General features: G+C 37.2%; 1 protein-coding gene across 1 annotated transcript in view; it reads left to right on the top strand.

Moving 5' to 3' along the window:
* LOC131428487 (F-box/LRR-repeat protein 7) overlaps positions 1–24,198 on the top strand; it is a 168,597-nt gene extending 144,399 nt beyond the window's left edge. The window contains exons 3-7 of the mRNA XM_058592470.1: positions 7,808–8,744; positions 22,447–22,874; positions 22,949–23,209; positions 23,267–23,446; positions 23,509–24,198. Coding sequence (XP_058448453.1) covers positions 7,828–8,744; positions 22,447–22,874; positions 22,949–23,209; positions 23,267–23,446; positions 23,509–24,044 — 2,322 coding nt within the window. The 5' untranslated portion in view covers positions 7,808–7,827 and the 3' untranslated portion in view covers positions 24,045–24,198. The remainder of the gene's footprint in view (positions 1–7,807; positions 8,745–22,446; positions 22,875–22,948; positions 23,210–23,266; positions 23,447–23,508) is intronic.
* Positions 24,199–27,979: the final 3,781 nt, after the last annotated feature.

Consider the following 27,979-nt stretch of genomic DNA (forward strand, 5'->3'; position numbering starts at 1 on the left):
GCAATCATGATCTCCATCATCTTTTTCAAGTTATACATAAACATGTGAAGATTGTCCTATTACTGCCAGAAGATGCAATTAATCTTTCAACATTTAAACCATTCGTACACAGTTTTAACTTTCTCCGCAAATCGTAAGCAACTGCAACCGCAGCAAAAGTAAAATTTTGCATTTCCATCTCCGACAACTGTGAATGACTTGGAATGTCAGTAAAGCTGCTAATTAAATTCAAATTATCCCCTTAAGAGTGTACTGAATATCTGTGCTACGCTATGTTGTTACTGATACCGCATTTATCGCACATGTAGGATCGCAGCTCAATCATTCGCCATGTTTCGGATTTGTTTGAAGCCAACTCCCATCCTTATCTCGCCGCAGTCCCTTTCCTCGTAAGAAATGACGGCTGCCAGGGTTTTGCATGATATAATAAATTATTACAAATTATGCTGGAATGGGCGGTTGAGGGCCGCTTGTGGAAAGGACCTTGACGAGTACCAAACGGAATACACAACTGTATTTTTTATGAGTGAATCAATTATGCTTCCAGGTCCCACCAAATGTTTGTAACATTTGATATGCTCCGCTTCGGTGTTCTAAATTACACGAATGCAAGATGATCGCGTTTATGGTAACTATCAAGGGACGTGCAAGAGACTGGGTAGTTTAATCTGATAATGTTTATAAATGGTCGAGGATATACAAATTACAGCACCATTTAGTTTTCATTTTGCAACGAACAAATTGTGGAGGAAATGCCTTCTCACGGTAGTAAATCAAGAGCATACAGCATCCGATCGCTCATAAGAAGTAGCACTCCGGTCTGTTGACGATGACGAAGCCACAGACCCGATCGGGATCCATCCATCAACTACTGGCAATTGTTTTCCGAGATCTGATTTTGAATATCTGATAGTTATATAATATTTAAAAAGTACATGTTCACGAATCGGCTGTCCGATCGGCAGGATGGGTGAAACATTATGCTGAAAAAGAATTTTCCACCGTTCCGCCTAGACACCCGCAGGGCATCGGTAATAACATTCCACCAGTGATTGAGCTGATCTCTTGTATGTCTCGGCTGCAATGATCCCGATACGATACGCGTTCGATATCAACTAGTACTGGAAGAGAGAAACTTTCGAAAATATACGATGCTACATGTGAAACACGAAAAAATCCAGTCACTTGAATTATATGCAAGAAACTTGGAGGCATTAGGCGAAAATTTCGCAAATGTTTTCGTCCATCTTTAGGCTCATTTCGACATAAAATGTCAATCTCTTTTTAAGGTATCCGTATCAAAAAATGCACCATTCATCTATCTATCAGTGAAAGTACCTTATGATCTACCATTTTTGTTCCATACATCGACTCAAAATACGTAAAATGTGTGCATCAGTTTAGACATTGCACTTCGGTACTATAGCAAAAGTGTTTTGCAAATAGCATAAACTTTACGTCTGCTTAGGTTTATATTGAACTGCTGAGTGTAGTAAGCAGCTCAATATCAACCGATATGCACTGATGAGTCAAAGACGAAAGAAACACGAATCAAAGATCAATTTGTTTTCGAATGACTGTAGTCGAAAATGACAATTTTCTTAACAAAACGTTTTGTTCTGCAGATTTTTACGAAATTAGTCGAATCTTCAAAATTAAATATTGAAAAAAAGTTCAAAAAAAAATATCTTTAAATGAATATAACAGAACCCTAACGATATTTGACTGATATTTTCGAAAAGTATCCGTACTGGATAAGAAAAATAAATCCTAAAAAAATTGTTTTTTTATAAAGACTTATCTTACAATGTATGAAAGGATGGTATAGGACCAATTATCATTCGAATCAAAAATTATGCAAAAGCACAAATTTCCGAATAACGCCACTTGCTACTTGAACCAATTAGTTCTGAAACACAAAGTTATTCAATAACTTCACGGAAAGACCAAAATCAATATTTTGGCGAAAAAATTAGTTGGTTTTCTGATTTTAGTTAGTTATTTTTCGAGACAACTAAAAAAATCTTACTTTTACTAATTTAGATTTTCTAATTCTAATTCCCTTAATAATAATAATAAAATATTCGTTGAAATGGCTATTTTTTTAGTTGAATTCACCAATTCAACGTGCTGTCATTTCTTAGCTAAGGCACACTTAATTTCCATTCAACTATTTTTTTAAAAGAATTAGAGAAGTAAAACGTTGTTTTCAACCAACATAAACGGTTGAATTGACTTCTGCAAGTTGCAGCTATATGGCGCACTGTCACTGAAAAAACGTTAACATCGTAATGACTACTAGCCACAAGATGGCATACTACTACCGAAATAAATTTTTCAGTCGCGGTTGTTTTGTCTATATTTTCAGGTATAAATACGATGTTGTATTGGAGAAAAAGACATAAACTTCTTTTTAAAAAAATTTCTTCTAAAACGCTGTTTTCTTCATTCGACTTCGCAAAATCGTGTCTCTCACTGAAAACTTTGAGCACTCGGAAAACAAAAACCGAATACAAGTAGTACACCGGACGGTGTAGCCCGGAAGGTTGGAAGATACAAAAAAACATCATTTGACATATACAAATTGAGTGCAACATTCGAACTCACTTCACTGTTTCGCGTAAAAACATTATTACGCACAATCGCTTCAAATTCGCACAAATTCTGAATAAATCCACTTTCCACTAGGAGCTCACGTCATTTTTACATATCGGTTTAGAAATTTATATATCGTAACACATGCGAAAAACATCAAAACAATTTGCAAGCAGTTTCAACAAGAATGTCCTTTTTAGCTTTTTAATGGATTGTTTTGCTTTGACACTTCTCATGAGTTTTTGGCTAATAAACTTGTTAATAAAACCAATTTCATTTTTGTTTTCTTTGTGCTGTCCTTCAGTAATGACGGTGATAGATAAATAGAAACAAATTTTCTGATTTTAATAACGAAATTAGTTGTCAAAGAGAATTTCATATAAATGAGAATTTCAAATAAATTCTGAATTTCAACTAATTTTGTAGTTATTTTGGAATTTTTGTGGTTAAAATCAACTAATTCAAAAACAGTAATACAAATTAGGCGCAGAGCTAATTTCGGTCGTTCCGTATTGTTTTAGTCTTGTCAAAACGTAGTGCCGTCTTGAGCTAATTTAAAATTTGATCAGTATCTATCGGAGACAACAGATTGAAAAAATGACTTGCGAATACAACTATCTAATAAAAACCGCGAAAAAGCTACCACAGAGACGGGAGCTCATATACAGGGAAATTGTTATGCCAATTAAACTACCCTGCAAGTGAGAACACATGAATAAACAGCCTAATTGATTAGAAGAACCGAGCATGGTTCGCTGTGCTCGGGCGCCATGGAATTCAATCGAAGTTTGATGATAATTTCATTTATTCAATTAACACCTGAGTCCATTTAGTTAAGAATGAGGTATTTTTAGGATCATAATGTTAGTGTCAGTACCTAACGAGGAAACAGTGTGGAAAATGCGTGATAGTTAAAATAGTAGAAATGAAAATTTGTGATAATCATATCACAGAAGCCGGCCTCGAATCCGTAGCTTTAACTATCCGAAGATTTCGTTTTGTCAATCGAATCTCAGTAAATCAACCCAATTGAACTGATCATTCCCACATGATCATCTTTATACATTAGCTGCGTAGTTTAACTAATTGATAATCGATTTCTCCGGAGAAATATCGCTAGGGTACTAATAAAACTTAAACTATGCTCAATAGAATTACGATGAGAGCAAAAAATTTATGTCCAGTAGTCGTTTTAAATAGAAGGGCTCAAACTCTAAAGTAATAGTCCCACTGTGACACTGTTTTTTTTTTAAATTACACAAATTGTTCGTATAGGTTTTACTATTAGTATGGTATATCTCAGAACAAAAAACAGAAACGCGAAGCGAAGCAACCAAACAACTCATGAATCAATTCAGCAGGTACATTTTTTCTTCCTTTCGCGTAATGCGGTTTGCTGAGGTGAAAAGAATCTGATTGATCAACGCTTAAACCTTGGCATCCTCCTGCGCAATCCTTTCGCCGATTATCCGCGCCAGCCGGGGTACAAAGCTACTGAGAATATTTCAGCGGGAATTCCTGCATTCCGTTATGTTCCGGGTCCTAGCTGTGGATCATTCTAGTCTTGCGCACTGTAATTGATTAATGCATTTTATCAGCCTTGATATGCACAATTTATCAAATGTGGAATCAAGAGAACCTTGGCCAATTTAACACTACAGGCTTGAAATCAGCTGCGTAAAATGACAGAGAAATACACAATTAGAAGGAACAGTGCACTTTCTATATCTCGATGCTGAAGGAATTGTGATAGGAAAATATCGGAATACAATCTCACTTTCTCGTGTTCAGAAATTTGATTGGGAATTATGGTTAAATTTTCTGTTGTGTGTATCAACTAGGCGCATGCGAAAACATGAAAGAAGTTTTAACAATTGAAAAAAAAGTTTAAAATGATGAATATTACAGATATTAATATTATTAAAAAGTTATTTTTACTAAGATATTTTTGGCAACACTGTTTCTGACAGATCACGCGTGAAACGTGTCTTGGGCCATTGTCAAACTTGTTCAATTTGGTCTATAATTTATTCATGACTCGACTTACGAATGAACAACGCTTGCAAATTACTATCAAAATTCATGCTCGGTTAAGAGATCCACTTTTTGTCGTGAATACGACTTACTTTACTATGGGGTGCCTTTTCAAAATTTACCCTCTGAGAGAGTGATAAGTTTTTGATCGTGAATATCTCTTGTTGTATCTAACGAATCAACATAATTTTTGCTACACGCCATCGGAAATATTATCACAATTTTATGATAAAATTTTCAGTTGTGTGACATAATCTCAAATAATTCAAAATTAAACTTTTCTTAAATGTTTGGTATAAACGAGTATCAAAGAGGATAATTCATGAGGCGCGTTTGCTTTTCTCGTATTTTTAAAGCTCATAGCTCAGTGATCTGTGAAGGGATTTATATAATCTAACTACCAATAGAATCGAAATTTTTCAACTTAAACGTTTATAGCAACGGCATTGAAATATTGCAATAGTATACTATTGAAAAACCTGTTTCATTTGACCCATGTCAACACCAGCCAATCAGAACGCGTTCTGAGGAAGAGAACAAAATATCTGCTGCTGTACAACAAATCGTTCGAGAAAAATGTTCCGAACAGTGCTTAATATCGTAGTGAGTTCCACAAGTTGGTACTTCTGAAAGACAGGAATGAATCCCTACAGCATATTGATAGTTTCTTTCAATAAATTATGCAAATCCGAAATTAAAGAATCGACATTAAAATTCTGTATGCGGCTTTTTTTATAGCAGTTAGGACCGCCCATTAGTGAAAAAGCTACAAACGAATTCACGTAAAAAGAAAGCTCCTAACCAAAATTGGATCAGTGTTTTCTTTATTGGAAGATTATAATCGGTTGTAAACGCTACACCTACACCAACCATATCAGTATCGTACCCACGTACAACAGTTCAGCCTGGAATTAGATGCCGGAAGTCAGCGGCATCCATCGGAATTCGAATTCAACTCATCACTTTCCATCACAAACGCTTTATAAAAGGTTCTTTTCAGAGTCACCATTATTTTATTATAAAGAACTATACTGGTTATTTCATAATATTTGTGTTTCAGATTGTTAAATGTAACTAATCTGTACTTTAGTTTAGGTACATCGTTTCAAATTCTACATACAATTTCATACAATTGATCAACTAATTGATATTCGTAAGTGTTAAGGAACATGTCAGTTGTTTTCGTATTCACTACATCCAGTTATGTCTCTGACATTACCCACCCGTCTTTTTTATCGAAAAATTGTGTTCAGCGAAGAAGCTTATTTCTGATTGAATGGATACGCCAACAATCGAAATTATCCCATCTGGTGTGAAGACCAGCCAGAAGCATTGCAAGAACTACCAATGCTTCCCAAAAAAGTAACTGTTTGGTATGGATTATGAGCCGGTAGCATTATTCGTAAACATCGGCTGATATGTTGGAGAGAGTGTGCCAAAATTGGAACTTGCGTATGGGCCATCCAAAACGGAGCCTAAACTATATATTGAAGTGTCCATTGGATTATCTGTAACTTCTTTTTGGATGTCATTATTGTACATTTTACATGTACGGTTTCCAAGTCGGAACAAGTTCATTTGATTTTGTCACCTTGTTGTTGTTAATTGCTCAAAATTAAGATGAAATTAACAGCTTTACTTTTTTTTATTCAAGAATATAATGTTTAAGGCACACTGCTTAAGCTCTAAGATGCCAAGGGCTTTTACTAATTTAAAATTTACGACTAACTTAAAACTAGGGTTGTATCATTAAGTAATGTCATATTTGGGTCGCAGTGGTTGACTTTGGCAGATCCAGCCTTCATGTGGTGATCGGCCGGTGAATTGAATATTTCATGAGAGTCTTCCATATGGCGTTGGTGAATATTCATGTTGGCCGCATTCTTCGGTCCGTGTGGGTCCGCGGGAAACACCCCAACAGCTTTACTTATTAGACTAACCTGAAGGAAACCTCATGAGTTAAGCCTGTTTCAATCCATCTAGTGGGGTAAAGATGTCTTTCTCGTATTCAAAACAATTTTCTTTGACTCAGGAATAAAAACAAGAAATTTTTGAGCATCATCTAATATAGATTACAAATTTGAAAAGAACAATTCCACTAAATGACTCCATGGTGTTGTTTTTATGCCTTTTAAATTCTTTCGTAATCGCTCTAAATTTATTCAATTATCAAAAGGAAAATTCAATTGAAAAAACATAAAATGTAAAACTATTATTTCCATTGTTTGCTAATTTTGCTGAATTAAACATCGAACTCAATATTTGTTTTACTGCTGTTCGGAAAATATGGTATGATTTTATTTTCGTCATGAAGTCGTTTGTAAAGTCTGTTTCTATTTCTCTTTTCAATTTCCGTAAATCGACAGCAATACGAAACTGTTTCTGCCTTTTGCAATAATGGCTATTTTCCAAAGATTGTAAATTGCCCCTTGACATACAGCAAAACAAAAAATTAGCTTGAGAATGCAGCACCCGAAATCGTGTCAATCGCGGCGACATCTTTAAGTGTTCACCAGACGTTTCATTCAAAACTTTACGTACATGTCATCCTATAAGTGTGTGACAAGAAATTGTATTGAGTAAGAACAAAGAAAATATCGAGATAAGCAACGTTAACTGTTAACAGCAATACCACGGCAAAATATTTATCAAGTATCTGACACCAAGAAAATCTGCTAAGCCGCTGACGAATGGATGAATCTTCTATCCAACGTGGTACATCAAACGATTGAGGTAATAAATAACTCATGATTGATTTCTTGCTACAAGGGAGTGTGACGGCTTGTGCTTCTGTTGAAGCATCACCTCAATGACGACTAGTAGCATAATGTAATGAAACAACATTGATTCCATCACGGCGATGTTGACATTAACTTTTTAGTTGTAGCAAGTGTAAATTAAATTAGCTTAACACAAATTACTCATTGATGATGATATTAATTCCATCTCTTCTGAAATTATAAATATTAAACATAAACTATTGAATTAGAAATGATTTTATAATCCATGAACCGATGTTAAATAAAGACACAAAAAATCCGCAAACCAGTTTTCGATATTTATGAATAGGTATATGCAGAATTATTATGTATTCTACGAGAATGATTCATGACTTCTCGAAGAATTTTAGAACCACGTATTTCTATTGAACTAACTAATTTTTTTCAATCTTTTGCAGGTAACACACCAGTGTCCAACATGTCGCTCCCCCAGCGACGAGGGGCTCCAGTGGAGTGTCCGCTTGCTTCTCTGGGGCGCAACACTCCCTCGATGGATGCCCTCCAGTATCATCATCCGTTGAGCTCAAGCCCACTGGATCCTCAGGCCTATCAGATGTCGAGGAAGACACCGATTCTTGGAATCGACTCGGAGCTTTATACGACCGAAACCAGTCTCGTAAATAGTCACGTAACCTCGAACGGTTGCAAAAGTGAAAAGGCTCAAGAAAATGGAAATATGATTTCGAGGAGTTCGTCGTCATCGCTCGATCAAAGCACATCGTTCCTTCACCAACCACCTCCACCAACTGTTAGCAGACGAGGAGATTATCGCCCGCTACGACCTAGAGCATACACTCCCATAGATGCACTGTTGACCAACACGTATCAGCACCATCAGCGATTATCGCCCGTCATGATGAACATCCAACGAAGTCGCGTAAATTATCAATCCGAAGGACAACCACTGACTTCGCTTTCTGAAGCCGATCGTTACTTTCTGGAGGAAAAAATGGACTCGCTCTACATTCAAGGTGCCATCCGACGAAACGTAAACACACCGTCCAGTTTAACACGCAATCAATCCGGAAGCAGTAACAACACCGAACGTTACTACCTGGAAAATGAAAACATCGACGCGATCTACAATTTCTGCCACCCAGCGGCAGGCGTGACAGCACTCAACTCGCACAACTCATCTTCAAAGGCTTCTTCGAGTCACAACGATTGTCTAGATTCTAGTTCACCCAATCTCCTGCGGAGAGCGTCCAGTCCGGAGACCAGTGGTTCCGATCGGTACCTAATCGACCGGATACGAGGTTCTCCGGCTTATCACGGGAGAAATGAACGAATCTCTCAGCAGATGAAGGCCCCAACGACAGATTTCGTCGACGGAAGGTGAGTTTTGCATATTTCTTTTGTTTCGTTTAATTCAAATCATATTTCTTTATCTGCGCCACCGGCATGCAATTTTTATCAATTAAAAAGATATCTCTGAAACAAATGATAACAAACATGATGGAACAGTTCAAAAATGGTCTGTCTGACATGCATACTTCACGATATCTATGAAAAGATGGGGTAAAACGTACCCCCGGGCATAATGAACCTTTTTCTTCTCTCAAAAGTTACCGATTTTTTTCACTGAAATTTTTTATGAAACTGAAAGTCCGCCAAAACAACATATTAGTATAAAATGTTGGTAGCGATGGTTCATTCATATCTGGAAAAATAACCAAAAACCAATTATGTCTCTGTTATAAGTAATTTTTAATGTCATGCATGAAACTCTTACGTGTTATACTCTATAGTTAAGATATAGCAACATTTCCTTAGGGGTACGTTTTACCCCATCTACCCCTATTCCATTTTGTGTTCAAGCGGATTCACTCGTGAAAAATACTTCTTGGAATGTATTTTCGAGTTTTATCTTTCTCATATATAAAGCCGTTGTTGGCCGCGGCTTCGCTTTAGATGGCCCATACGCAAAGTCCAATTTTGGCACTCTCCAACATATCGGCTGGTATTCACGAAAAATGCCACCGACCCGTGATCCACACCAAACAGTGACTTTTTTGGGATGTATTAGTAGCTCTTGCAATGCTTCTGGCTTCACTCCAGATGCAGCAATTTTGCTTGTTAACGTATCCATTCAACCAGAAATGAGCTTCGCCGCTGAACACAATTTCCGGTGAAAATGTGAATCTTCCACCTTGGTCAACGCCCATTCATGATTAAATTATAGACCACCATGAGCGTGATCTATCAAAAACAGTGTTGCCAAGAAAATACCAGCAAAATATTCCCCCCTTTAGTAGCGATTCCCTTAAAACTGGTCTATAAGTTCTTCTTATTTTCAAATTTATTCACTTCGGATGTACCGGATCCCGATATCTGGTTCTATGTGTACCGGAAATAATGATCAAGAATTGCAAAATGCGTTAGAATTACGCGAAATTTATTCATTTTTACAATATTTTTTCGATGTGTATGAATAAGAGAAGGGAAAAATGTGCACTTAATTTTCCCCACGATGGTTGAACCGATTTTCCCAAACTTAGATTAAAAAAAAAGTCCTGTAATCCTATTAGCTGTTATTAAGTTTCATATAGATTCAATTGCCGGATGAAAGGTTATGAAATCACTGTGAATTCACTCGAGAAATGAACCAAATCGCTATATACCATACATTATTCGACTCAGTTCGTCAAGATAGAAAAATGTTAATGCATAAACTGTAAACCCCGCAAAAACAATTAATATGTTGAATTTGATTGATTAAAATTTGATACAACTGATTTAATTGTTGTTTTTTTTTCTGAACTGTCGCGTTCGATTTATCATGCTGGAAACCTAACAGTGACACGCACCACAAACAGGTAATAAAACGGTACAATGACATATACTTCACGCAATGACATATACTTCAAATGGAAAATAAAACGTTTCGAAGAGGTATCATTTGAACAATTGAGCAATTTCTATTACAATCAATATAATCTGTCGCAATGTAATGTAATTGGATACAATTTAAATTTCTAAAAATTTTATGGAATCATGACAATTATTGCTTTGAAATGCTACACGCAAAAAAAAATGTTTTTCAAAACTAATCAAATTGCGTGTAATTTTAATTAACGTTTTGCCTTTCTCATATAGAAAAGTTATGCAATCACTTGAAATACCGACTAGTAAAAATTGTCATTTTTACGTCATTTACCATTCGACTCAGTTCATCGAGCTGAGCAATGTGTGTGTATGCATGTATGTGTGTGTGTGTGTGTGTGTGTGTGTGTGTGTGTGTGTGTGTGTGTGTGTGTGTATGTGTCAAATAATCTCACTAGGTTTTCTCGGAGATGGCTAAACCGATTTTGACAAACTAAGATTCAAATGAAAGGTCTCATGGTCCCATGCGGAATTCCTGAATTTCATCCGGATCCAACTTCCGGTTTAGAGGTTATAGGGTAAAGTGTGTTCAATATTGTACACTGTCACTTAAGCCGGCGAAACAAAACACGTAAAAAAATTCTAAACTGGTTTCAAACCTACACCAATCGATAGTCATTATCAGTAGGCGAGTAAACAAACTGATTTCGGCTATCCTGGTTCTCGGTATCCGGATTCGGACGCACCGGAAAAAGTGGTCATATATACCAAAATGGATCTCACTCACTTTTCTCGGGGATGGTGTGTCCGATTTACACAAACTTAGATTCAAATGAAAGGTCACACGGTCACATACGGAATTGCTGAATTTCATCCGGATCCGACTTCCGGTTCCGGAGATATAGGGTACACCGTCACTTAAACCAGCGAAACAAAACATGCAACAAATTTTCTAAACTGATCTCAAAACTACAGAAATCGATAGTCATTATCTGTAGGCAAGTAAACAAACCAATTCCGGCTTTCCTGGTTCCCGGTATCCGGTTTCGGAAGCACCGGAAATAGTGGTCATATATATAAAAATGGATCTCACTCACTTTTCTCAGGGATGATTTGACCGATTTCCACAAACTTAGATTCAAATGAAAGGTCTCACAGTCCCATACGGAATTCCTGAATTTCATCCAGATCCGACTTCCGGTTCCGGAGTTATAGGGTAAAGTGTGTTCAATATTGTACACCGTCACTTAAACCGGCGAAACAAAATATGCACAAAATTTCGATTATACCGGTTCTCGGGTTCCGGTGCCGGAAGTGCATATAATAGTGAACCCACTTCGTTTACTTAAGAATAACCTACGCGAGCAAAGTATTGTTTCATTCTGTATGTTATACTAGTTCATGCACAAACAATCCCTTGGTTTCCTTCAAAAATCGAAGAGAAAAATGATAGAATACCACAATATTATACATGAGAAAGGCATCATTACACCACTAGGTGGATTAATACAGGTTTTTGATGATAAAGTGACGATATAATTCTGGTTTGATACAATCAATGTTTTTTCGAAGCAGTTGACATTTGTTTAGAACAACCATACAAACATGTTTAAATCATCATATTTTGTTTGAATCTACGATAACTTCGTACGAAGCATTACTTTGTGGTTTGAAACAACGATTGATTTGTTTTAAAGGCAAAACTCGTTTCGTTGTTTTGAACAATCACGATTTTTCTGCGTGTAGTGATGTACACAGTTTGAAAATATAATTTATTTAAGTAGTTGCTTATAGCTTGAACCAGGGGTGCGAAAATTTGACATTTTTTTATACTGTTGCCAAGCATAAGACAGTCACTGCCAACGATATGCGCAGCTGCTACGTTCAACAGTAGCCAACTCGCACTAACACGAGAGCTTGGCGCAATCATGAGAGCCACGACACACGACAGCAACAATGAGAGCAGTTAATTTCGTCGCACTCTCTCACAGCAGTCAAAGCCACAGCGTTCGCTTTGTGGTAGTGTAGATACATACTGGATAAGTAGCTGCTTTGTTCATTTTTGGTCACGGGTTTCGAGAATGTCACGAGCTCAAAATGTCATGACATTTTCATAACGAGACTGTTATATCCGCTGTGATTGATCTGTGGCGATAAATTTAATGCGAACGGCGGTGCTTTTATTACCGGTTCAATTTCAGTTTTGAAAAAAATCAATCACAAAGCTTGTTCATGCAGATGATTCAAAAATATTACAATTATTTACATAAATTTCATACACGAAGTATCAGGAGCGCAGCTTTTGCCTTTCGAATATGACGCAAAGGCAAGAAATCTTACAGCAGAGATAATAAGTTTTGCGCTCCTATTACTTCTACAATTCTGGTTCATGCTAAACGGGGTTTAATTGTTTGATCGAAAAAGTGCATCCAAATTCTGGAAGTCAGAGCATTTCCTTTGCTTTTCTCACTGAACCGCTTCCTTCCAACGGAAGTGCAGAGAAACAAAACACGTAAGGATACACAAAAAAACCGTCTGCATTGGGAGGCAAGACTTTCTTGTGCATGTCCCCCTACACCTCATGAGAATCGACATAAAACGAATTTCAAAGTTAAGCCTTGTTGGCGACTGTCTCTCGAAAGTTGTTGAAATTGAAGGAGCTACTGTTTATTGTAGCTAGCCATTCTCAGATTGAATAGATTAGAACAGCTATCGATGAGAGCAAACGGCGACATTCACGAGAAAAAATGTCATGAGACCTACGACATTTTTCATCTCCTGCAGTCGTGGCGAAGTACAATCGGCGACTGCTGTCATTTGCGCGGTTTGAATGTCTGCTGTTTCGTATCATTCTCCAGTACCGTTCGCAACCCTGGCTTGAACACTAAACTCACAAATGATATAGAAATGCACTGATAGATAATTTCCGAAATAGAATTACTCTGCAAAATGTGCACAGTAAAGCATTTCTAATTTCGTATGTATTGTTGCTTATGAACCCCGTGCTAGGAATATCCTTTAAAAAATAAAAATAATGTCACTTAACATCATTTCTGACCGTCAACTGATAAAAACTATTAATTGGAGAAGATTTGAGGTCGATTTAGGACACTTTTTACGGTTTTTCGCCCTTTTCAGTGATGGTATACAATTTTTAACACACTTGACTTTATATTTCCGGATCCGGAAGTCGGATCCAGATGAAATTCAGGATTTACGTATGGGACCACAGGACCTTTCATTTGAACCTAAGTTTATGAAAATCGGTCGCGCCATCTATGAGAAAAGCTAGAAAACATATTTTCATTTTTTACCCCATAACTCAGGAACCGGAAGTCGGATCCAAACAATATCCAGGAATTTTGTATGGGACTACAAGACCTTTCATTTGAACTCAAGTTTATGAAAATCGGTTCAGCCATCTCTGAGAAAAGTTAGTGCACTTGTTTTCACATTTTTTTGCACATTTTACCCCATAATTCCGGAACCGGAAGTCGGATTCAAATAATATTAAGGAATTTTGTATGGGACTACAAGACCTTTCATTTGAATCTTAGTGTGTGAAAATCGGATCAGCCATCTCCGAGAAAAGTTAGTGCAAAAAAACGTTACATACACACATACGCACATACACACACACATACACACACCCCGAAGTAATACCTAGCGGTGGTGCCGGGGAGGTAGGGTTGGAGATCCAAGGTGTTTTAGTGGGTAGTTCCAATCAACAGTTGGGTAGTCCTGTGGAGAGTCCCACACTCCGTGCGTAAATGCATTTCACCTTATAAAAAACACACACACACACACACACACACACACACACACACAGACATTTTGCGTACTCGACGAACTGAGTCGAACGGTATATGACACTCGACCCTCCGGGCCTCGGTTCAAAAGTCGGTTTTCACAGTGATTGCATAACCTTTCTATATGAGAAAGGCAAAAACATTTTGGGGTGCTGATTCCTATCATGCAAAACATCCGAATAGTTTCATCTCAACCCGGACGAATTCCGAAATGTATGTGGAGCTGTTGGATGATGTTTTGGTCGGTCATATTGAGAACGATTCCAATAGAGACATAGTATTTCAGCAGAATAATGCATCTATTCACGTCTCCAAGAAATCCTAGGCTTGGTTCGCTGAGAAAAACATTTCGCTACTTGACTGACCAGCTTGGAATCCTGATTGCAATCCAATGGAAACACTCTTAGGAATCTTAACAAAAATGGTTTATGCCAATGAAGGTCAATTTGATAGCATTCCCAGACTGTCAGATTCAATGCCAAATCGAACTTTTGAAGTGATCCATTCTGCTGAACAAATGTCTAACCAATTTTCATTATTTTTATCTATTTTCACCTCCAAATGCCAACAAGTGTGAGATCTAAAAGAATCAATTTGTTGAAAAATAAATGAATCTTATCTATAAAACTATAGAAAAACATTAAGTACTATTTTATTCATAAAATACATAGACAAAATTGGGATCGGCTAAACGAATGTCTACCACTGTAGTACAGATTCAGCGCTATTTAATCGAGTTGCTTTCTGGAATATGTTCTAGCATCTGCCGAGGAGCTCAGTTCATCTCCACAATAAAAAGAAAGAAATAAGTTACCTTCTCTCTCCGTAAAATTTAAGACCCATCCGGCGTGCAGAAAATGTTTATAAAAATAATATTTTTTTGTCATAAATACGTTTATTTCATAGGCAATATACATAAGTTTTTCTTCGCCGTGGCATCCACAATACATAGTACAGGGTGATTTTTTAAGAGCTTGAGAACTTTTTTAAACAATAAAACGCATAAAATTTGCAAAATCTCATCGGTTCTTTATTTTAAACGTTAGATTGGTACATGACATTTACTTTTTGAAGATAATTTCATTTAAATGTTGACCGCGGCTGCGTCTTAGGTGGTCCATTCGGAAAGTCCAATTTTGGGCAACTTTTTCGAGCATTTCGGCCGGAATAGCCCGAATTTCTTCGGAAATGTTGTCTTCCAAAGCTGGAATAGTTACTGGCTTATTTCTGTAGACTTTAGACTTGACGTAGCCCCACAAAAAATAGTCTAAAGGCGTCAAATCGCATGATCTTGGTGGCCAACTTACCGGTCCATTTCTTGAGATGAATTGTTCTCCGAAGTTTTCCCTCAAAATGGCCATAGAATCGCGAGCTGTGTGGCATGTAGCGCCATCTTGTTGAAACCACATGTCAACCAAGTTCAGTTCTTCCATTTTTGGCAACAAAAAGTTTGTTAGCATCGAACGATAGCGATCGCCATTCACTGTAACGTTGCGTCCAACAGCATCTTTGAAAAAATACGGTCCAATGATTCCACCAGCGTACAAACCACACCAAACAGTGCATTTTTCGGGATGCATGGGCAGTTCTTGAACGGCTTCTGGTTGCTCTTCACTCCAAATGCGGCAATTTTGCTTATTTACGTAGCCATTCAACCAGAAATGAGCCTCATCGCTGAACAAAATTTGTCGATAAAAAAGCGGATTTTCTGCCAACTTTTCTAGGGCCCATTCACTGATTTGCAAGCGTTGCTCGTTAGTAAGTCTATTCATGATGAAATGTCAGAGCATACTGAGCAAATAATAATGCATGAAAATCATAACCTCAAAAAATCTGAGCAAATACTAATGCATGAAAATCCTAACCTCAAAAAAATCACCTTTTAGTTTAAACCTAATACATTTCGAATATCATATTAGTATGTTGGTACTCATTAGTTAATCTAAACACTGTTTTTATCAAGCGAGTTGCTATTTTAAATTACATTAAATAAAATACATTTATTTTGTACATGATCTTATAACTATTTCAGGATTGTTTGTATCAGTTCACCACTTATATTCAATATCCTATAGTTGGCTATTGGTTGAACTCATGGAAGAGAAAACAGTCTAACATAAAATAAAATTTAAATTGGAACTCCAATGGATTTAATGAAATGATAAAGAAGTTTCATGTATGGAAGGTCACGACAAGCAAGAATGTCGCGAACTGGGACATTGGATAGTCTACCTTGGGTACGCAAGGAATTTATTAGTTGAGATCTGACATCACGAAACTCCACGCATGTCCAAACAACATGGTCAATATCGCGGTAACCTTCGCCGCAAGCACAATGATTAGTCTCGGAAAGTCCAATTCGAAGGAGATGTGCATCTAACGTGTAGTGATTGGACATGAGTCTGGACATCACACGAATGAAATCTCTACTCACATCCAGTCCCCTGAACCATGCCTTTGTCGATATTTTAGGAATAATTGAGTGCATCCACCGACCCAGATCATCTTTATCCCAAGAAGCTTGCCAGTTGGCAAGTGTTCTTTGGCGAGACGCGCTATAGAATTCGTTGAAAGCAATCGGTCTCTCATAAATTTCACCCTCAATAGCACCACGTTTGGCTAAAATATCGGCTCTTTCATTGCCTGGAATGGAGCAATGAGCCGGAACCCAAACTATTGTGATTTGATAATTATTATTCAATATGACGTTCAGGCACTGTTTTATTTTGCCCAAGAAAAAAGGTTCATTTTTGCAAGCGGCGTTTGAGCGAATAGCTTCAATTGCGCTCAGACTATCTGTGAAAAGAAAATAATGGTTTGGAGATAATGTGACGATTACACTCAAACTATAATGAACTGCTGCTAACTCTGCTATATAAACAGATGCAGGTTCTTGAAGCTTAAATGAGACCGAAACATTATTGTTGAATATACCAAACCCAGTAGCCTCTTCAATTCGTGATCCGTCCGTGTAAAATATTTTCTCAGAGTCAATATGCCTGAACTTACTTGTAAATATTTTTGGGATTTCCATCGAGCGTAGGTGTTCCGGGATTCCACGCACTTCGCGCTGCATGGATGTGTCGAAAAATAAATTTGAGTCAGGGACATTTAGGAGGCTGACACGGATAGGAATATATCTTGAAGGGTTGATTTCCTGTGACATATGGTTAAAATATACTGTCATGAATCTTGTTTGAGATTGAAGCTCAACTAGCCTTTCGAAGTTATTAATAACCAGGGGATTCAGAACCTCACATCTTATTAGCAGTCGCGATGAAAGCTCCCAAAAACGATCTTTCAATGGAAGAACTCCCGCCAGAACTTCAAGACTCATTGTATGTGTCGAATGCATGCACCCTAAAGCAATTCGCAAACAACGATACTGAATTCGCTCCAGTTTGATAATATGAGAGTTTGCAGCGGAACGAAAGCAAACGCATCCATATTCCATCACTGAAAGTATCGTTGTCTGATACAATTTTATTAGATCTTCCGGATGAGCACCCCACCAAGATCCTGTTATTGTTCGAAGAAAATTTACTCTTTGTTGGCATTTTGTTATCAGAAACCTAATGTGTCCTCCCCACGTGCATTTGGAATCAAACCACACCCCAAGGTATTTGAAAGTCAAAACCTGTTGGATCATTCTTCCCATCATATGAAGCTGAAGCTGCGCGGGATCATGCTTTCTTGAAAAGACGACCAGCTCTGTTTTCTCCGCAGAGAATTCGATACCCAGATGAACAGCCCAAACGGACAAGTTATCTAAGGTATCTTGCAATGGTTTTTGCAGATCAATAGCTTTGGGTCCAGTAACTGACACCACGCCATCATCTGCCAATTGTCTTAGTGTACATGGGGTTACTAGACAGCTGTCAATGTCATTCACGTAAAAATTATAAAGGAGCGGACTGAGGCATGAGCCTTGCGGTAGACCCATGTAGCTAATTCTGAATGTTGCCAAATCGCCATGTGAAAAATGCATGCGTTTCTCTGACAAAAGGTTGTGCAAATAATTATTTATAACCGGTGGAAGTCCATGTTGGTGGAGCTTGTCTGAAAGAACATCAATGGAAACTGAATTAAATGCTCCTGTAATGTCTAAAAATACAGATGCTATTTGTTGCTTTTGAGCGAAGGCAATTTGGATGTCAGACGAAAGTAATGCAAGGCAATCATTCGTCCCTTTATTTCTACGGAAGCCAAACTGAGTATCTGACAACAAACCGTTCGTCTCGACCCAAGTGTCGAGACGTCGTAGAATAATTTTTTCGAACAATTTTCTGATGCAGGACAACATCGCAATGGGTCTATATGAGTTGTGATTGGAAGCTGGTTTCCCCGGCTTTTGAATGGCGATAACTTTCACCTGCCTCCAGTCAGGTGGAATTGTTAAACAATTCCAACAAACGTCTTTTTGCGAGGTCGGGCAGATTCTTCACCAAGTTGAATTTAATTCTGTCCAACCCAGGAGCGTTATTGTTACAAGACATGAGTGCTATGGAAAAATCCATCATTGAAAAGGAGCTATCAATGGAACCATTATTTGGAGGAGATTCCCGTATAATGCTATGCGTAGGAACAGAATCTGGACAAACTTTCCTCGCAAAATCAAATATCCATCGGTTCGAGTATTCCTCACTCTCATTTCCTACGTTACGATTCCTCATTCGTCTGGCCGTATTCCAAAGAGTGCTCATTGAGGTTTCTCTTGACAAACCTTCGACAGAATGTCTCCAATAGGTACATTTCTTGGCCCGAAGTATGCTCTTGTACTTGGTTTCTAAAGTCAAGAAATTTTCAAAATTCTGAGGAGTTCCTCCTCCTCGTTTTAAAAACGTCTTGAAAGCATTTTGTTTCGCGTGCTTAGCATCTGAGCACTCTTTGTCCCACCAAGGGTTTGGAGGCCTTCTGTTAGACGATGGACCAAGAAATCGTTTGGTTTGGGCTTGTTCTGCGGCTTCCAGAATCGAACAAACGAGGAAGTCATATTCTTCAAGTGGGGGGAGCTCTTCCATTGAAGTTAAGACACTTGAAATATTACTTTGGTATTTAATCCAGTCAATATTTTTTGTCAAATCATATGGAATATTAACTGAATTAGCAATGCCTTTGTTACTGCTAATTGAGATGATGATTGGTAAATGATCGCTACCATGTAAATCAGGAAATACTTTCCAGGTGCAATCTAGTCGAATTGAAGTCGAACAAAGAGATAAATCTAATGCACTTGGACGTGCAGGAGGTCTTGGGATCCGTGTCATGCTACCCATATTTAGTACCGTCATGCTAAAATTGTCGCAAATATTATATATTAGAGATGATCTGCTGTCATTGTAAACGGAACCCCACATCATTCCGTGCGAATTGAAATCTCCTAAAATCAAACGTGGAGCAGGAAGGGCTTCGACAATTTCATTAAGCTGTCGTTGTCCAACTTGAGCTCTTGGAGGAATATATACCGAAGCAATGCAAATGTCCTTTCCTTTAATGTTTATTTGACAAGCAACAACTTCTATACTAGAAGTCGAAGGAATGTTTAATCTATAAAAGGAATAACATTTCTTAATTCCTAAAAGCACTCCACCATACGGGGAGTCTCTATCGAGACGTATAATGTTAAAGTCATTAAAATTTAAGGCTATGTTTGATGTAAGCCATGTTTCGCACAAAGCAAATACATCACATTTTTGACTATGCAACAAAACTTTAAATGAATCAAGTTTTGGCATGATGCTTCGACAATTCCACTGCAGGACAGTGATTGAATCATTTGCGGCGGGTGATAAATTATCCATCAAATGATATAAAACCTGAAAGAGCTGGCCATTGAGCTGATAACTGTTTCAAAAAAGTTCTAGCTATTGGAAGGAATGCTGTTATGATGGTCTTTAGCGGTTCAGAAATATTGAATGCAGCGAAAATCCATTCTACAATTTCCGAAAATTTCAGTAATCCTGTTGGTGAATGTAAAATGGAGCCCACTGGATTATTGTCTTTTCTTGAGCTAGTTCCTGGATTGGTTTGTGAATTTGACAAACCAGGAGGCACAGTTTTTGGTTTTAAATTTGGCTTTTTAGCTTTAACACGGGGATCTTTTTTTGAAGGTGTAATTTTAGGTGTCTTTTTTGGTATTTTATGGTTTGGTAATCTCCTCTTAACAGACCCTTGAGGAGTGACAAACGAGGTATCTTCACTATTTCCGTCAGAGTCAGATTCCTCTGGCTCCGCAAGATTTGAAAAACCGTTTTCGGTTTCCAAAGGGGAGACATGTATGACCGTTTTGAGCATTTCTGCATATGTGCGCTTAGACCATGCTTTTAAAGAAAGCTTCATTTTGTCTTTACGCAGCTTAAATGCAGCGCACACTGAAAGATCATCATGAGCACTTTCCCCACAATAAACACATTTTTCAACATCTTCATCGCAAAGATTATCCTTATGAGGCCCTTGACATTTGATACATTTGGACTTATTACTACAGTAAGTAGCTGTATGTCCGAATTTTTTACAGTTCGTGCAATTCATAACATGCGGTACGAAAAGCCGAACAGGAAGACGAATTTTATCGATATAGACATGGCTAGGCAATGCAGATCCGGCAAATGTTACGCGAAACGAATCTGAGGGACGATAAGACTTTTTTCCATCGACAATAGATGCTGAGTACAATTGTTTGCATTCGAGTATCTTAACTCCCTCAAGCATGGAGTTTTTAAAACGGCCAACTCCATTTTTAAGTAAATCATCTGCTGTCAGACTTTCTTCAGTCACAACACCGTCAATTTCTACCTCCTTCGATGGAATGTAAACTCGATATTCAATAGCAAATAATTTACAGGTTACAATATCGTTTGCCTGTTTCAAGTCGTTAACAACAACTCGAATTTTATCTCTATTAACCTTACAGATTTCTTTAACTTCAGAGAAATGTGATGACAAATCCTTTGTAATTTGCATCAAGTTTAAAATCTTTTCTTTTTTTCGAAGATAGACTATCCATGGCCCAGAGGTACCCTGTGGATAATGTTTAGCCCTCGGAGTATTTAAACTCTTACTAGTATCCGGAATCGGATTCGGATGATCTTCCATGAGATCATCCATTACATTAAATTTTTTGTAAATTAATAATACCAAAATAAAAACTTATGTTTAGTAAAATTTCAGATATAAGAAATAAAAAATAAATTAAATTAAATCTACCTTGTAGCTGATGTCTCTGTTCCTTTATCGTGAAGAACGACGTGAAGCTCTTCCAACGATTTCCAATTGGCAGTCTTCTGCTGTTTCCAATTGGTAGTCTTCTGTCGTTTACTGCTATCTCAGTTGCTCTGCCGTCGTTGTGGACACCACTGCACTTGCTGTGCTGCCTGTACTTGACCCCAGGTACAGTGCTTTTGCTCTTGGTGGCGATCAAATGCGATGCTTGCAGTGTAGCACCTCGCGATATATGCCGTCTCTTTTGATCCTACGCAGCGTACAAATTCTGGTACCTGGTAGATCAGCACTGGGTTGCTTTAGCACCGCTGTGCCTTTGCACCCCTTCGTCTTCGTACCTTTATGCGATGGCACCTCTGTGTCTCTACACCTCTGTGCGTATGAACGGGATGGCCTTCGTTGCTAGCTTTCCAGTCGGGAAACGCCCCGAATATTGCGTTTGCTATGGGCAGTTTAACTACCTGAAGCTTAGAATTGTCTCGGTAGCAGCCGTTAACTCACGAGCCAGTACAATCGAAACACAACCTCTTCGCTTGAATGGTTTTTACTGAATGATAAAAAGTAATATGATAATATAATATAATTAATATAATATTGAACTATCGATTCTTGCCAAATTCGAGCAATACTACCTTATACCTCATCCACCTAAACATTCATTTAAGAGTTCGGATACTATCTCGCAAAACCAGTATACCATCACAGAAAGAAATAATGAAATTTACACGACATGTAAATCAGTATTGACAAGGAATAGACATGGGTTGAATCGAATATTTCATTGAAACCCATCATCGATGCCAAAATAAATTGAATTGCATTGAATTTTAAATGAATAGAACTGTATCTTTCAATTAACGCTCAGTTTTGTGATTAAATTGTATTGAAACGTACAGAATTGTGAAATAATTTTATGTTTAATTGCCTGTTCCAAATATGTTCATGAAAATAGATGTAAATTTACAAAATATTTTTATCTGTGATATCAAATAAATGTTAGTTCTGTCGGAGCATAAAAACATGTTCCCGAAATCCAGCGAACGATCGCAACTAGGTTAAAATTATATAAATATCTCCGAAATAGTGAATCATTTATTGATTTCTCTTTAAACATATTTTCATTACTGCCATTAATATTAATTTATTTTATCCCGATTTTAACCGGAAACACATTTCCATTCCAGAATACATCTAACCAAGTCACAACACTTCAATGATGGCCTTTCGCGATACGGTCGCTTTTCTCCGAGCTTGGACCAAGGCTACCACACGCTAGTATCTCCGTCACCATCCGGTCAACAGCAGTCATCTATTCCGGCTTCGTGGAACACAGCAGCGCCCAGTAGTAGCTTATCAACGGCCAACGGCACAGGCAGCCTGAACAGCAGTAATCAGCTCATCAATGGTAGCCTTGGTGACAGTGATTTACTCAATGGTAGCAGCAGTATTTTGTACCGCTCTGGGCCACTGTTCGACAGACTCTCAGACGATTTAATGGCGAAGGTATTCGAATGGCTCGATAGCCGCGAACTGTGCAATATAGCGCGTGTTTGTAAACGATTCGAAACAGTTATCTGGAATCCTGCACTTTGGAAAATTATCAAGATTAAAGGTATGAACGGTCAATATTCGCAGCTTTTGTAGTTGCAGAAGGATTCATTAATCGAGTTTTTTTGTCGTTTTCAGGAGAAAATAACAGCGGAGATAGAGCAATCAAAACAATCTTAAGGAGACTTTGTGGACAAACTCGAAATGGTGCGTGTCCTGGCGTGGAACGAGTGCTACTAAGTGACGGCTGTAGACTAGGAGACAAAGGGCTGCAACTATTGTCGCGGAGATGTCCTGAAATTACCCACTTGCAGGTTCAAAACAGTGTGACCATTACAAATCAAGCTTTGTTCGATTTGGTTACCAAATGTACGAACTTGCAACATCTTGATATAACCGGTTAGTAAAGAAATTTGTTCTTCTATGATATTTTTTCGACACATTCACCTTTTTCAGGATGCGCTCACATTACTTGCATTAATGTCAATCCGGGCCTTGAACCTCCACGTCGATTGCTACTACAGTATCTAGATCTTACTGATTGTGCTTCGATTTCGGACTCGGGGCTCAAAATAATAGCCAAGAATTGTCCTCTGTTGGTTTATCTCTATTTAAGACGATGTGTTCAAGTAACAGGTAAATTATTGACAAATGTAAACAAATATCAGGTGAATTATACCTTTTTCCTTTATTCTCAGATGCTGGCCTAAAATTTATCCCTAATTTCTGCATAGCTTTACGGGAGCTGAGCGTATCGGATTGCACCAGCATTACGGACTTCGGTCTGTACGAGCTGGCCAAATTGGGTGCTACGCTGCGCTACCTTTCGGTGGCCAAATGTGATCAAGTTTCAGACGCTGGTCTGAAAGTGATCGCACGACGGTGCTACAAGATGCGTTATCTAAATGCACGTGGCTGTGAGGCAGTAAGTGATGATTCCATCAACGTACTCGCTCGATCATGTCCTCGGTTGCGCGCCCTTGATATCGGCAAGTGTGACGTCAGTGATGCTGGACTGCGGGCGCTAGCTGAAAGCTGTCCAAATCTGAAAAAGCTCAGTTTACGCAACTGTGATATGATAACTGACCGGGGGATTCAATGTATTGCCTATTATTGTCGGGGACTACAGCAGCTCAATATTCAGGATTGTCAGATTTCGATCGAAGGATATCGAGCGGTAAAGAAATACTGCAAACGATGTGTCATCGAACACACGAATCCAGGATTTTGTTAGCGTCTTGATATGTACGATAGTTATGCTCTCTAAACTTTTGAAAGAATTATAGTAAATTGTTCTTTACGTTCGATTTTCGAGTATATAGTTTTGCCAAAAAACATTGAACAGACATTTTGTTATTAACATTATTTAAATAGTAAAATATTTTATTGAGCGTGTTGTAATAACTATCAACTGTATTATATACTAACTATATATATAGAATAATTTCAATAGAATATTTTTTTACTTTCGAAAACTGTAAAGTATATTTTTTTTATTTATATGAAGTTTAGACCCAATAAATTGTATTTATTTTTAAAAATGATTAATAAAAATTTTATTATTTTTATAAAACTAATTTTATTCATTTTAAGCTTGTAGTTTGTTTGCATTTAAACGACTGTGTTTTTTTTTCAATTGGAAACTGAGAAAATGGAAATGAAACTATTCGCTTCGTTAAAGTATTCTCATTCTCATCTCAGTTAATGCTTGCCGAAAAGAACCAATCAAAATCGATATAGTATTATCAAGCCCCGCTTGCTGGTAATCTATATCAGTATCAGTAGGAAATTTGACAAGAAAAGAAAAATCAAATCATACTTATTTTCGTTGAGGTATTGTATGCTAGTATGAGTGTTCTCTGAGGTAATATACCGAACAATTGAATAGATGACGTTAGTAATATTCTGTTTACCAATGAGAAAGTTTAATTAATAATTATTAATATTTACGCATTACTTCAACTCATATCCGAATTTGGTGATTTTTTCATAAGAACTAGTAAACATCTGAAAACAAGCTTTCATTTTCATACCTATCTGTTTTGAAAGCGATTGCTTCAGAAGTCAATATATTCAATAATTCAGACTCGAAAGTCAAGTTCAGAATTCAGTTCTAGAATTGAATTCGGAACCTGGATTCGGGGAATGAGTTCAGTTCCAGAATTCTAGAACTAAATTAATGTACTGAATTCTTGATTTGGATTCGAACCTGAATATTGTTACTGAATTCGGAGCTCGTCTCAGGTTCCGAAGTTCTTCAATCCAGCTCCAGTTCCTGAATTCAGGTGCTGGTGTAGATAAATAAATAGTAGAAAAAAGTATTTAACAGTTGTAAACATCGGATAAACTTAACGAATCGGTTCTAAAAACCATTGGAATATTATTAAGTCATACTTTACTATACAATAGATGCACCGTTACGATTCTGAAATAGAAGCAGTAAAAGTTGCAGAATTCACACAATCAAGCAAACGATCACGTCTTCCAGCTATGTCTCTGAAATTACCCACCCGCAATTGTATTATCTCTGTTTGAAATTTTCAACACTCTTCATTCTGTAATTCCGAAAATCGGATCCGGATGAAATTCGGGAGTTTTGTATGCGACCATGAGATTTAAACCTAAGTTTGTTAAAATCGGTCTCGCCATCTGTAAGAAAAATGATTTAAAATTTTAATTTTTACACCCTGTAATTTCGGAACCGAATATCGCAACTAAATAAAATTTAGAAACTTTATTTAAGACATACCTTTTATTTAAATCTAGGTTTGTGAAAATCGGTTCAGCAATCTCTGAACAAAGTTAATGCAGGTATTCTCATTTTTAGGACCCTTGAAATTCCAGAACCGAAAGTCTCACTCGATTCAGAAACTTTATATGGGACTACAAGACCTTTCTTTTGAATTTGAGTTCATGAAAATCGGTTCAGTCATCTACGAGAAAAGTGATTGTAAAAAAAATGTTACATACACAAATCCACATGCACATACAGATATTTAGCATACTCGACAAACTGAGTCGAATGGTATATAACACTCGGCCCTCCGGGCCTCGGTTCAAAAATCGATTTTCACATTGATTCCATAACCTTTCTGTATGAGAAAGGCAAAATACAACAGTTTATATTACACTCTCTTTTGAATTTTCGCTCAAGAACAACGCAAAAATCATGTTTTGAGTTTTGCAACAAGGGTCCTTTTCCTAAGATGATAAATTGCCGAGTAAAATTAATTGTTTATATTATATTATTACTGATAATAGTAATCAAAAATGCTTCTCTTCGAATGGGCTTTGGACCATCAGATGCAACGGGACAAAAGTTTTGAAAGGATTTTAATTAATACATAGTTTTTAATGGTATTGGTGAGAATTATATTGTTCCGTTAGTTCTGGCAGAGTGAAATTGAACCACTCTATTTAAAACAATTTAAATAAATTAAGCGAGTGCTGTTTCAATGAGTATGATATTGTTTTCATTTGATACAATCCGATCCGATTTTATCAGTTATAATCTGATAGAAAATAATACTGACATTCAGTTTTTCCAATCGTTATAGACATACGGTATAACATACATCAACGGTCGATTTTATCTGAAAATTTTAGTTAATACTACACACCAAGTTTTCGTATTTTGTCTCAGTAAAATGATTTGCTGTAACTAATTCAGTAAAACATCGTTTGCTGTAAATGCAGTATTAAGCAATGAATCCCAAAGAGTTAATTAATTACAGCATAATTACTGAAATTTTAGTAAAACGCTATGTAACTATTTCTACATTTCAGCAAAATTTCTCGGAAGCTCGGCTATGATTTAGTGTGTAGACTAGTGGCTAATGTTCAACCTCTTGTAAATTGATTGTAAACCGATTTGCAATTTGGTTTACTTTTTTTCAAACTTATTTGCAAAGATTTAGTGGGTAATCGGCTTCTTCTATGATAGAATGTTTAGCTAGTTCTATTCATGTTTGACGTCTGGCTTCAGATCATATTTCAGTGCTCAAGTTTCAGGTATGGCTGAAAGCACCAGCTCTCTGCTGGGGAGCCATAATGCTTGTGTCAGACTCATTTCTGCAAAGATCAAAACAACGAAGAGAAATTACCAGTATAATCTTTTATATTATTATCAAAATATTCATCCAGTACCTTTTACCATACTTCTCCACAAATTATCGATCAGAATATCTTCACTACGATGAAGAAATTAAAGGCATTTTCGTTTTTGGAGGTACACAAAAAGGATGCCTTATGGCATTTTCGTTTTTAACGGTGGCACTACACCGGTGTAAGGAAGAAAAGGATGCCTTGATTACACCCAAATTGGAACGAATATAGTCACTGCTACCTACACCGATTTAGCGCTAAAATAAAACCGGCATACTCTGCTACACTTCCACATCCAGGACACATGTTTTTAACATCTTCAGATTGTGAACATTTAGAGGTTTTTGACTACAAAGTATGCGGTTCGAGCGAAAAGCACATATTTAATTACATTTTCTTCGCGTTTCGCATTCGGCTCATCGGTCCTTGAAACTGTTAAAATTGAACTGCCATTTCCATTGTAACCAAAAACCCCTAAATTTTAAATTCTGGGGCGGCAAGTCAGTCGTCACTCGTTTTCGTTCAAGCCATCAGAAAGCATATAGCACCTCGGTGCAATATTCAAAACGTAGAACATAAGTGCAGTAAACGTGAAGAAAATGATTCTCAGAATGTTTAATTTTCTATTGCAAGAACTGTTTTCTTGTTAATTGTGAATTAAAACCAGCATCATAAATATTTTCAGTTGTAGTTTCTACTAAAATGTTATTTAATACATGAATACCACAATTTGAATAGTCTGAGTGTAAGTTACACTCTTCTGCAACCGGAGTAAAACTATCAATAAACTATGATATCTTACTATTTTAAGTTCCTATCTACTATTTTGTAAAAAAATGAATGTATTTGAATTTATTATGTGCATTTCTCCTAATGAGAAAATTTTCATCGGATCGTAGCAAATGAATTCACGTATGTTTCTGTTGATAAACGCTACAGTGAAATGATTATTGTTTAACATTTGTAATATGGTTACACTCGCTTCCAGAATAGTTGTGCATACCGTCACAATTTTAACAAGCTCAGATTGCAGTCCAAACTATACTGGCGTAAAATCGCAATGGA

Source organism: Malaya genurostris, chromosome 2 (genome assembly GCF_030247185.1).
Source record: "Malaya genurostris strain Urasoe2022 chromosome 2, Malgen_1.1, whole genome shotgun sequence".
Lineage (NCBI taxonomy): Eukaryota > Metazoa > Arthropoda > Insecta > Diptera > Culicidae > Malaya > Malaya genurostris.